This window comes from Chroicocephalus ridibundus, chromosome 8, assembly GCF_963924245.1.
Source record: "Chroicocephalus ridibundus chromosome 8, bChrRid1.1, whole genome shotgun sequence".
In the NCBI taxonomy this organism is placed as follows: Eukaryota; Metazoa; Chordata; class Aves; order Charadriiformes; family Laridae; genus Chroicocephalus; species Chroicocephalus ridibundus.
Window position 1 is genome coordinate 393746 of NC_086291.1, and position 12660 is coordinate 406405.

General features: G+C 46.7%; 1 protein-coding gene across 4 annotated transcripts in view; it reads left to right on the forward strand.

Moving 5' to 3' along the window:
• ERICH3 (glutamate rich 3) overlaps nucleotides 1-12660 on the forward strand; it is a 33401-nt gene that overhangs the window by 11814 nt on the left and 8927 nt on the right. For 2 of the 4 annotated variants that reach the window (XM_063345257.1, XM_063345256.1), the window contains exons 7-14: nucleotides 269-421; nucleotides 1733-1951; nucleotides 2625-2805; nucleotides 4245-4431; nucleotides 4813-5108; nucleotides 7500-7721; nucleotides 8815-8919; nucleotides 11591-12094. In XM_063345257.1, coding sequence (XP_063201327.1) covers nucleotides 269-421; nucleotides 1733-1951; nucleotides 2625-2805; nucleotides 4245-4431; nucleotides 4813-5108; nucleotides 7500-7721; nucleotides 8815-8919; nucleotides 11591-12094 — 1867 coding nt within the window. The remainder of the gene's footprint in view (nucleotides 1-268; nucleotides 422-1732; nucleotides 1952-2624; nucleotides 2806-4244; nucleotides 4432-4812; nucleotides 5109-7499; nucleotides 7722-8814; nucleotides 8920-11590; nucleotides 12095-12660) is intronic. The other 2 variants (XM_063345258.1, XM_063345259.1) reach the window with 2 other exon arrangements.

Consider the following 12660-nt stretch of genomic DNA (forward strand, 5'->3'; position numbering starts at 1 on the left):
CACTGTGAAGAGACAGTCGTAAAACCTAGATTTATGCCCAAGAGTTATTTTGAATGCTCCAGTTTTTGGATGCTCAATTAGAGTTGCCTAAAGGGTCTGGCTCTTCAGGGGAGACTAGAAAATTTCATTTCCTGAAGGTTACCTGAGAATCACTCATCACTTCCAGATATCTTGATCAGTGCTATTTTTATTTTTTCCTTTATGATGCTGCCCTGCACTGGAAGCCATACACTGAGATTTCGCGGCGGTTTGCTTTTCCCTCCCCTAGGCTTCCTGGCGGCCAAATACAGCCCCAGGACACATGCAGCGCCCGCTTCGCCTCCAGCCGCTTCGCTGTGCTGCAGCCGGGTCTGTACCGAAGACTTCCAGCTCAAAACAGAAGTGCCAGGCACTCGAAAATAATCAGCAGTTTGCTGGTGAGGTGAGGCCATATTTCATTCTGAAAATAATATAATTTTAGAGACAGCTTTATAATGCTGCTTTAGTACTGTAGTTCCCAGAACTGAATACTGCAGGCAAGGTGCCCACCAAATGGTTATCGGCTTTTATTTAAACTCTTCTTTTCAACCTCCCTTGAATTTTCAAGACATTTTCTTACTGGTATAATGCCCGGTTCTTTATGACAGCCAGGAAAAAGGTGGTGACTTCTCTTTCATAGTATAAAATCTCTCCGCATGTGAAGTTTTCTGCCTCTACATAGATTTTCTGTTAGGTAGAGAGGGAGGCAGCCACTTGGTTAACACCAATTACTCAAGAATATTTTCATGCTGTCTTAGAAGTTTTCATCTTCATCTACAGCTGCAAAGTAGCAAAAAACTGATTTGTTTATTTTACCGTTCCTCCTACTAAGTCACAGTAGTGGGTTCAGAGAATGCGAGCTTTTGGGAGTAGCCAAACATGATGTACGCAGTTACTTTCAGGTGAGATTTGGACTTGTCTTCTGTTCTAGAAGAACATGATGTAGTTGGCTCCGTGTTAGGAGTTCATGGGACTGGAGGATTTTGGAAGGGGAGGGTGGCCTGCTGCCCGTGACTGGCGGACACTGTGTGAGTCGCTCCCTTCTGCTGCGCGTTCGCTCTGCGTTGTGATGGTCACAATCCTTTCTCCAAGAATTTGCTGGCACTATCTATGTCTACACAAATTACGGGTGATTTAAATGGTTTCTTTAATGCTCACTACTGACAAAACACCTAGATCGGATCCAGAGCATGCAACATCTGCAGGATTTATTCTCTAGAGATGTCTTGCTTTTCAGGGCTCTGGTCCTCTGTTTGTGTTTTGTCCTGAGGGAGGAATAAACCTCCACTACAAATGAGAGAAGCGTTTTGAACCACATCTTGTATAATTGCTGCCAAATGATGTCACTGTTGGGAGATTCCGGCTGCTGTGGAATTTTCTGCCAGCTGAGAGCGGCAGCAGTGCTGTGGGGATGTGCCGCCTTCTCTGCCCGTGACCAGAACGCTGCACTGTTACAAGCCGTACGTGGATTACAGCGTTGTGTATAGCTATGAAAGTGGCATCATCAAGCATTCTACCTGTTGCTTTGCAATTAAAAGAAAGGGTTTTAGCACAGAAATGTTTTCATGAAAAAAATTGCAAGCACCATATTATGGAATTGTTCTAGAAATGTGTGCATCACTGAACGTAAAGAGCAGCCAAACCCCGGTTTGTTCAATATGCTCGGTAGCTATTTTTGTGTAACCTATTTAAGCTTGGTAAAATGTTTTTGCAGGAGGAGAGGAGTGGGTTAAGGCTTATGAATTCGACGGAATATGTGACTGGACTATCCCCGTATCAACTCCCTGTCGTTAGCAATCATATGATACCAGTGCCGCCTCCCCCCCTGCAAAAGGCAGACAGGAGTGTAAATGCAGTGAGAAACGGGGTGCCCAGAGGCAGGCGATTTCGTCCCACCACGGCACCAAATGGCTTAGAGCAGCTTTTAGCAAAGGTAAGCTACCTCTACTTCTCAGTTGCTGCATGGGTGTATTACTTTCCTCATTGATGGACTCGCCTAGTGCTGAAAGATCCGTATTCTTGGTTTGCACAAAGATTCACCAAATTTTTGAAAGAAAGTAAGTTCATAACTATTAAACTATATAACTGTCACCCATCTCTCTATATACTAAAACATTTGATGTTTTTTTCAGGGGAAAAAAAAGTGCTCGAACAGAAAAAACAGAGCAACTCTTATTTGCAGCCTTCCATCTCAGTCAATTTGGTCCTGTGTCTGACCATATCTGGTACCAGGACTTCAGAGGGACGTACAAAATGCCTTGAGTGTGTGAAAACTTCATCCTTCATAAACACTATAGCTCCAGCTTCATAAACACTATAGCTCCAGCCAGTTTTGACTCCTGTAGAGGAAATTGTAGGAACCCAGGATTGATGATATGGGTCATTAAATCTGGTCCCTGCAATTTTGGGCAATTCAATGCAATGGATTTTTAGTCCAAAATTTTCTACCCTTCTGCATGTCACAAAACACTCTCCAATTTAAGAAGCTCGAGGCGTCTCTTAAAAGACTGTAAGCCTCAAGTGTATGCAGCACATACACTGTCTTTGTGCTCACCCTTCGTTAGAGTTGGAAGCTGAATGCATTTTTTGTGTATTTCCCACTGCAGAATTCCGGAGGATTCCCTAAGCCCTCGTTACGCAGCAACGCATTTGTTACCATGGTCTTTCTAGGAAAAAGTGTGCATTTATCTTACGGTGACACTGATTACAGAGATGAAATCAAAGTCTATCAGCAGCATTGTGGAGGAGAAAACCTGTGTGTCTACAAAGGCAAGCTGTTGGAAGGAGGTAAGGATAAGGAGTCAAAGAGTTCATATGGATTCTGGCAACATCTTTTTTTTTCTTTTGGCTAAAATGTTGATGTGATACCAAAATTATTTCAGCTGAGCTCAGTCAAGATCTGTGCATCCAGGTGTTTTTATACCGTCTGCCTCCACACTACATCTGGATCTGCTGTTTCATGATGGAAAGTGAGGTTACAATTACTTTTGCAAATTATGGTAGAATGAATTTAGAGAACTGATTTAACAAAATACTCTAGCTTAGATAAATTTTGTGGATGGACGTATGGTTAATAAAGTCGTCGTAGCAGTAAACTGTCCTTGAATGGGGGTTACCTGTGTCTGACTTGCTATAATAATACATCAGTCTGTGTTGCTTATTATTCCAGAAGGAAACGTACATAGTGGGAGCCCAGTTCCCATCTCTTTTATATGAGCGTGCTTCCATCACTCCAGTAAAAGGCGAATCGTGTTCTGAGAAATCGGGAAGAGGAAGCGACTGGGAGGTTTTCACGTAGGAGGAAGAGCGATTCCAGAGATTGTACCCCTCATTTCCGCTCACAGAACCCACCGCGTTTGCGTTGTGTATGGGGAGATGGCGCAGAGATGCCTGCCCGGCCCCGGAGGCCGTGGGCGTGATGCAGGGTGCCCACGGGTCTGGTTTGGGCGTTTGTCCCAGCTGTGCAGAATATGGCCTTTGGGTGTCTTTTGGGTGTGCTCCCGTTGTCCCGGGCCCCGTTCACACCCGTGAGGGAAGCTGCTGGGCAGAGGGAGCTTCTCCCTGCTGCCGCGTGCTGTCTCCTCTGGAAGGACACTGTGACTGGCGGGTGCTCCGCAGTGCCTGTACGCCCCGGGTGCCAAACGCCGCCCTTGCAGAGTTGCCTGAAACGGCTCCAGAAACAGCATCTTTCACCTGCTGAGCGTTGCTCGGAGTACGACTGTACTCGTGCAGCTCCCGAGCCGCCGACACTGCGGCTGTGCTGCTGCGGAGCCTGGCCGCACTCTGTGCGGTGCTGCGCTGAGGGCGGCGTGCGTTGCGCTGTGGGAGCTCTAACGCACCACTGCGCTGCGCCATGCAGACACACACCAGGAATCCTAAACCTCCTCTCCGTGATGTGCCTCCTGCAGGGCGAGCGGCAGAGCTGATGTTTTGGAGGCGGGAGGCTCTGGTCTCTGCCCCGCCGCAGCAGCGAGCCGCCACACTGGCTGTGTGTTGTGTTAGCTGGCGCAGGGGTGTCCGGCTTGGAATGCTGGGTCGGAAAGGGACAGAGCTGCTGTGTGGGGAGGAGGAGGAGTTCTGCCGACTAATTAATGCAGCCAAGAACCAAAGTGCCTGACCTCAGAGGGCTGGGTGCTTTGGTGGTGATGCGGAGGTACCACCATTGCAACAGGCTGACAGTAAAACATAACCTTTTTCTTTGAACCCCTTCCCTTCTGTGGTTGCAGAGACCTTTCAGTTCGTCTCAAAGAGGCACCATGGTTTCCCGTTCAGCCTCACCTTTTTTCTGAACGGGATGCAAGTGGACAGGCTGAGCTGGTGCTGTGAGTACAAACACCAGAAGCATTCCAGGCTGGGAGGCAGACACGGATACTTCAGGTTTCTCAATGTGGAGGGAGCATCTCCTTGCTACAGGTATGGAGACGAACACGCTTTGCTCACAAGGACTTAGCAGCCCAGTTTTTAGAGAGTTTATCACTTGTTTCCTCTTTTTAAATCTTACTGGCACTGCAGAGCTATGTAGAATCTTTAATTTTCACCTGTAAGTGCAGACCGTATTACTCTCCTTCAAGGAGGAATTGCGTCTGTGTTTGTGGAGCGCTTGAGGATTTTAGGGGGCTTCTCCAAGTGAGTCATTATCAGTCACCTCGTTGTCTGAGTGGCAATGCAGAGGCAGATAGGGACCTGGATTTACTGCCGATAATGATCTGAATAGCTCACTGTGTCTTCTGCCCTTCCATTGTTCACAGAAAGAAAAATGTGATACTTTCCAATTCTCTGTGGTTTTTTTCATAGATGCATTATTGCAATGGGTCTGGACAAAAAGCCATCCCCTCCCAAGAGAAAGATGGAGGCCCATGAGGAAAAGCATGTGGGTTCCCGGAGAGATGGAGTGCACCGAGAGCCAAGTAAAAGCACCGTTGAGCAGAAATCAAGCAAAGATTCATTGTTAGTCATCATACCAGGTCATGAAGTGAGTGTGGAAACTATTGAGGACAAAATGGAGACCGGACAGGAGTACAGAAAAGAAGAAAGGGAAAAACTATCTGATCATGAAAGTGAAGATAGTCAGGAAGACACCGGTAAAAATGGTACAGTATTGCAAAACACAAGCATGGGATGAAAAATGGGAGAGGATGATTCTGGAGAAGGTAGGGGATTGTGGGCTTCCAACTTCACCTGGAGCATCCTCTCTTAGGACACCTCATGTGTGAGAAATGTGGTGATGCCTGTGTCTGGGCAATAAAATCAGTGGGTCTTCTTTCAGCCAAGCGCCAGGATGAGAGGGTTTTGCAAGAGCCAAGCAAGTGAGTCAGGAAGGTCTGGAAGGCTGAAACAGGAGCCTGAGGTAGGTGGGAAAGCAGGAGGAAAGTGCGGAACAGTGAAGGGACAGCAGTGGAGAAGGAGAATGGCGGCAGGGGCACGACAAGTAGGGCAGAAGGAAGAAATGGGTGTGGGTGGGCAGAGAACGAGTCTGAGGTGAGCTCATAGGGGAGACGGGACATCGGCATAAGGTGAATGGAGAGAAGACGGTGGCCATAGGGCAGGAGGTGAAAAAGGGCAGGGAAGGCGGGAAGAGCACATAGCAGCAAAATGTCAGCAAGATTCAGCGCCAGATGAGCTATTTCGGTCTTTTCTCCTGTCAGTTGCCAGTGGGAGCACGATGCTTGGTGCACCTCAGGCTCTTTGCACCACACTGCCCTGGGCGCCGCGTACCTGACGCCTGCCCAGGCCTCCAGCGCCCTTGCTTGTCTGAGCACTTGTTCCCTCTGCTCCACTCTACCCGCTCACCTTTCCTGCCTTCTGTGCTCCGATCCTGCTGGGGCTGTCGTCCTTTCCCTTCACCAAACGCTCCCGCTGCCTGCTGTAGCTGACCTTGCCCCTCTTGAGTCCCATCTCGTTTCTGTTGTCAGAGATGTAAAAAGAAAGACCGGAGAGAGTCTGCCCTTGCTGAAAGTTTGCCCAAGGGGTGTTTCTTGTGGCAGACAAAGATAATATTTGTGGTGTAAAAGTGATGTGTGGCAGCTCCAACTGCACGCTCAGAATGTGCCATTTCCCTGGTGCCACTGGGCTCCACTGCCTGTCCCCGCGGGAGGAGACGGTGAGCCCAGCCCCTGCCTTCACACACTCTAACTGTAATGCCTTCTGCAGAGCAAGTCAAATTTAGAGAGAAATTTTAATTCCTACTTTCCATTCCTATTTTTACTTTCATAATTCTGCAGTGCTGCTGCTCAGCTTCCGCGTTAGTCCCTGTGGATGCGTGTTGTGATTCATCAAGCCTTGTGCCTTCCAGGAGGTGGGCACCTTTCTGACAGTTACCTAAGGAGGCCTCGCTTCCAACAACGCAGCTGGAATCTCAATTGATTTTTAATACAGAAAATAAATCCCCATATTCCCTTAATTCTCATTGCCTGGGTAATTGTTTATTTGCCTAATTGGTTCTGCATCAGATACTCTTCATTTCTGTCCTTGGCGTTCTGTCACTTCGGTGCTTTAGAAGCACTGATGGAAAGAAAAAGGGATGAGCAATAAAATCTGACAGGTGGGAAATTATGGCCACGAGGGACAGGTGGTGTGTCGGCGGTGACAGCTCTCCTTCACAGTTTAGGTCTGTTGGCTCTCTGCTGCGTGCGCAGTGAGCTCGTGGTACCCGTGGAATTGCTGGATTTGAAATGGAAATCGCTGACATTGCTGCGTGCTGGTGCCTGGGATTTCACATAGCGCAGCCGTGGCCGGGAAGGGAAGGATTCTGTCATGCATATGCACCAAGGCAGTCTTTACCTGTAGATCTGAGCAAAGTTATCTATCAAATGCTACACCTTGTCAGGCTGGCAGCCTGGGAGGGAAGCCAGACCGTGGTGATGTACCAATGGTAATTCTGCCGTAAGCTTCATTTGTACCAGGATTTCTCCTGGGACCTGGAGGAGCGTACTAGAACCGTGCGATAGCAGACGCTTCCTCCGCAGCACCCTTTGGCTGGATTTCAGTAATTCATTTAGTTTGTAAGCCACTTCTTTGCTAATTAGCCATGTCAATCCACACTTATCTTACTTTGTGCTACAATATATTACCTTTCTCCAGCTTTCCCTGTTGCTTGTATTTTTTTTCATCGCAGCAAGTTTTTCTCCTGTAATGATGCTGTCTTGCATTTTATTTCTGAGTTTGTGCAGCTCTTAAGTTTTCTGGTTCTTTCAGTGGCTAATGATTTTTTGTTTTGTTTTAAGGTATTAATTGTACTTGATGCATCATTCAGTAGCTCTCCTGCATTTTTGCTGCTCTGTCTATGAAGAACATGATGCTTTTTGTGATAATGTGCTCTGATGATTCCTGTCTGTGGTCTTAGATTCTCTCATGGCTTTAAAAAGACTGAGCAAATGCAGAGGCAAAAGGAGATTAATGGGGTTAACCTCTCTCTGCTTAAAAAGGACTTTATTAGTTGTGAATTCCGTTTCCTGTCTCACAGTATGATTCTTTTGTTTTAGAGTACGATGAAGATTTTGAAGCAGATGAAGAAGTTAATGAAGAGGGACAGACTGGTGATCAAATGAATGGAATGCCAAAGTCATCCTCAGGCGATAAGAAACATAATTTAGACTATGAAAAGGAGAGTAAAACCTCATCACAGAAGGCACTGCAGACCTCTGACAGTGAGAAAGAGCAAAGCGATGGTTATTCTGACAGGGACTCCGAGGATGATAAACAAGGTTGGGTTTTTTCATAATGAGGTGTAGAGAAGTTGCCCTGATGCGTGTTTTACATTTTGTGTGTGTCCAGTGCACGTTTGTGTGTGTCCATGTTGAGTCTGCATAGGAAACCCCATGGAGTCCTACTGAATTGGTGACAGAGAGCTATTTTATCTGTTATTAATTCCACCCACGGGCAGCGTAAGCGTGTGCCAGCTCACAGCAGACTCCACTGAACCATTCAGTTGCAGAAAGGGAGATGGAGCCTGTCAGCACGTGAGCTCCAAGCGTCCGTGACGCTGTGACCACTGACACCTGCTGAGCGTGAGCACCTTTATCTGAGAAGCCACCAGGAAACCCAGCCTTGTACCACCTTGTATTTTAGAAGTGCTGTCTTTAAGGGCCCCAGTTATTCCCAACCTGAGCTTTGTGCCCTGGTGCATGATGGGCTCTGCCTGGGCCGGGGACAAAGCGCTGTCGGCTCAGGCGTCCCCTGTCCCCACCGCGGTGGGCAGCTTGTGAGGGTCCTTGTCCGAGTCCGGCTGAGAATGAGTGAGGGTCGGAGTCAGGAAGGTGGTCTGGGATTCTTGATCCAAACGTAGCTACAAAAGTGTGCAGTGAAGTACCCAAGGCCATTATTATTATTATTAATTCAGAAAGATTAAACTGTTCTGGAATACATTTTTGAAGAATAAGTAGCATTTTCTGTCATTCGATTTTTTTGGATCAGCACTTTTAATGTGTAGTGTTTTAACTATTGGCCTTTGTGCAGGCCGAGCCGTGCATCTTCCTAAATAACCCCACAGAAAACTTGCAGAGAATTTCTCATTTCTTAGACAAACAATAGAATTCCAGTCATCTGGTGGTGGATGAGCCAGGAGTGAGCTGCCTCTTCCTTCTGGCGCGGTGTTTGATCTCGCCAGCATTGCCCCTCTGTGGCTCTGTTGGATCCTGACCTGACTCGCGTGCCTCTCGCTTGTCATCATGTATCAGGATTTCTCCGTTTACTGCTATTTTAAATTAATTACTTTGTCTTCCTTACATTTGACAGTCCTATTGTGCAAACTGCTTCTCAAGTTAAATGGAAACATTACTTTCACTTTTGTATTTCTAGGTGAATTAAACAAAGGTAATACAGCTGTTTGTGAAAAGGTTGCAGCTGCAAGAAAGATCCAGTCTTTTTACAGAAAGTGTAAAATCCAACAGAAATTCAAATCAGGTTTGAAACATCCTTGCTTATAAAATCATTGCAGTGATCAAAAAGAATCTTAATTTTTGTTTTCTCACGATAATCAGAAATAGCTTGTGATCCATGAATAATCAGTACAATTAAGCATTCTTTTCTGCTTGTTAGCATGTGGCATTACGGACTTTATTGTGGCTGTAATCAGCTGCTCCTCAAGCTCTGGCCGTGTGTGGTGGTCCAGTGGAAGCGTGTGGGTGCGGAGGCGTGTGTAGACGGAGAGGGGCGGGTAACTGGGTAACTGCAGGGGCCTTTCGGGGCTGCCTCTGCATGAAGGCCTTCGTTAAGGGCCGCCCTTACGCACCTTTGTGCTGGGATGTAATGGTGCTGCGTGCACCAAAACTCACTAATTCAATACGAATTTTTCTGTGATGAAAACGTTGTTGGGAAGCCATCAAATCTTGAAATACAGACATTTAAGATCAGCAACTAGTGGTGTAATCCAGCCGGTGACGGAGGCAGGGCCCCTCACCCACCATGGATGGGCGCTCGGTCTCCTCTGCTGTGGTAGCTCAGGGCATGCACTTACATCATGGGCGTTCTCTGGGGGTTTAAATAAGACAGGTTTAATCCTCTTTCTTAGCAGCCTGGTTTGCTGCTTCTGTCTTTCACGCCAGCGCACCAGTACAGTGTTCGTCGGTCATTGCTTGCCTCCCCCTTGGCAGCCGGCGGTGGGCGTCAGCGGCGTTGCCACCCTGGGAATGGGGGAAGCTGCTTCCAGAGATGCCTCTGGAGAAGCTCATGGCTTGGAGTCGCTTTTCCCTTTGGCTGATGTGAGCTGTGACTTCCCACCCTTTCTCCGTGGCTCACACAGGGTGTGTTTACAGCCAGTAAGTCTTGGGGGCCAGTGGTGCAGGGCAATGGGCATACACCTCCAGATGGCCACCAAAACGTGTTCAGCTAAAACGTTTAGGAGAGTCCTGCTTCCAGCCTTGTCATTTTTTTTCTTCTTCTTTTTTTTTTTTTAATTATTTTATTTTGTCGTTAGGTGAATTTTTGAAGTGTAGGTGAATTTCTGTAGGGTACGAAACTTGTTTGGTGCAGATTGTCCTTACCTTGTAGTGGTGCGTTGGTCACTGGCAGCGTGAGCTTCCTTTCTGTCAGGCTCCTCGAGGCAAACACAAACCTCTGGCCACCTGGAGATTACCCACACCACGTGTTTCTGCGTAATTCAATGTCAGTTGTTGCTGGCTTCAACTGTCATCTCCCTGTGACCTGAAATGAGCTTTGAACATTTACTGTGCCTTGAATTCATCTGCTGAGCCTTGGACCTGTAATTTTTTTTTGAAGAACTCACTCGCTTTCATTAAGGACGTGTTCTCAGCATTGCTGCCAATCCCACGTGTTCTCATCACTGCTGCCCGTCTCTGCGGAGACGTCAGTCACAATGAGCGTACCCTGAGTACCTTCCCCAGAGATGCTGGCAGCTCCCCCAAACCACCACTAACGCGTGCTGGGAGGTGGAGTTGCACTCGGTTCCTTTTCCTTTGCTACTTTTAAGGAAAACTGAGGAGTTTTCTTGAATGGATAGTCTGGCGTCTATACGAGGCAGTCCATTAACTTAGAATTGCAGTTTCCATTCACACACCTGCTTTGTTCTTGTTTTAAAATTAATGGGAGTAATTGATGTATTTTAGGGAAGTTTTTGCTTCCATACTGGAGGTATTTTTAAAAGCAGTCCTGCAAAGTTTTTGTAATACATTACAGATGAAAAGGGTAATTTAAAATATTACAAAAAATTGCAATGAGCCTTCCTCAGCTGCACAGAGGCAGAAGCGGTACAGACGCTGCTGGAAGACTGTGGCTGCAGGAAGAAATAAGGTGGCACAGATTGGCTCCTGGGGCTCTGGGAATAGCTGTTGAGGGACAGACCGTGGGTCCAAATTCTACCTCTGGCCTTTGGCCGGCAGGAGATGCCCAGGAAAAAAAAAGAACAGGGGAAGAATGCAGTGCTGCTTCCCCGGTGTGTCGTCCCACCCCTGTAATTAGCTGGTGTCAAGGGTGGTCCCTGTTAATTATTAGGCCTAGCTGGATTCTTCTTCCTTGAGTTTGATTAATGCCTTCTTGAGTCCCTGTCAGCTTTGGACACCAGCAATGCTGTGTAGCAGTAAGCTCTTCTGTTCACCTCAATGTTAGATGAAGAATTATTGCTTTTTTTTTCCCCCTCAAATTTTCTATTTATGAATTTCATACGACAGTCCCTGCGTCCTTTTTTAGAGGAGACAGTGAACTTCATCTCCAGTTCAATTTGAATGGTTTACACGTGATTTTGGAGATCTTTGTCATATTCACTGAGCTAACAGGAGTGTGCTAAAGGACTGTTGCTATGGTTGAAATCTTTTATCAAATGAAGGTCAAGAAACTATTCTAAAACCTTTCTGAGTCATATCTAGAGGTGCTTTTGGAAGTGTATTTCTGTGTGATTGATGGAGCTAATCTGGTTCATTACCACTATCAGAAGAAAATATGTTAAATGGCTATAATTTTAATACTTTGATACATCTGGGCAATGTTCTTCTATTGCACTAATAGGAATTTTGTCACGGTATCCTCAGGTGGTGTAATTCAGAAATTGATATCAGATGAGCCAATGAATGCAGATGTTTAGTGACAAATGCTAAACCAAAATTATGTTTGCTCTTTCCAGAGAGGAGGCCTGCACGCTCTGTCTCATCCATCAGTACTCAGTATAGCAGCGAAGATGACTCTCATGCTGAAACGATGGAAGACGATGTTAAGGGCAAAGAGGGGTATAATATCAGAAGAGCATCTGATAACACAGCACATGCACAATATGGAAAAGAGAACGGGGAGAATAAACCACTCAGAATGGAGGAAAATCAGGAAAGTTCTACACTGGAAACGGAAGGAACAGATGAAGCAGAAAAGGCAAAACCAGAAGATCTAACAGCAAGGGAAGATACCGGAATTTGTCATGAAAATATAACGGCAATACAGCTTCACAGTCCTGAAGTTAACGGGGAACTCAAACAGGCTGGGTCAGCAGAAAGTAACATCGGGGAAGAGGGGGACAAGAATGCAAGTACCAGGAGTGATGGTGGGGAGGAAAGTCTTCTGGAGCCTTTGGAAAGCAATGTGACGGAAGCGGAAGACAGCAACGAAGAGTCTCTGCAGAGTGACGAAGGAGGTGGTGAGTACGGTCCCTCTGCCCAGCTGTGAGTGACTGGTGCGTGCGAGTGTCCCGTGTTTGCCTTCACACCGAGTCACGGTGCGGTGTGGGGAATGTGGCTGCCAGGCTGTTCTCCAGCTGCCACTGCCGTGAGCTGAACAGCCACCGCGGCGTAACCCTGGTTCATCGTTTCTTTCCTAGTGTTTCCAGTGGAGGGCTTTGGCTATTCTTTGTAACTCCTGTAGTTGGGTTTCACGTATCATGCAATTATTATAAAATCCAAACATGATTTGTTTCCTATAGAGGAGAGTCTGTATGCCAGATTGGGGGACTCTGTTTATGATGTTGAAATACTAGATTCAAAACAAACACCAAAAATCACCATGGGAATCATGGCGCAGCAGATGAAGATCACAAATGTGTCAGTTGATCCATGGTTGTGTTGCTTCACCCTGTCATGGATTTGTTGTCAAGGAGCGAATCAGTCAGTTGTGTGACACCTTGGTTTTACTGTTGATAAAATGGGCATCTTGCAGTTTCAACCTTGCCTTTATGGATAATGGGCAATTAGTAAAAGGTTGGCCACA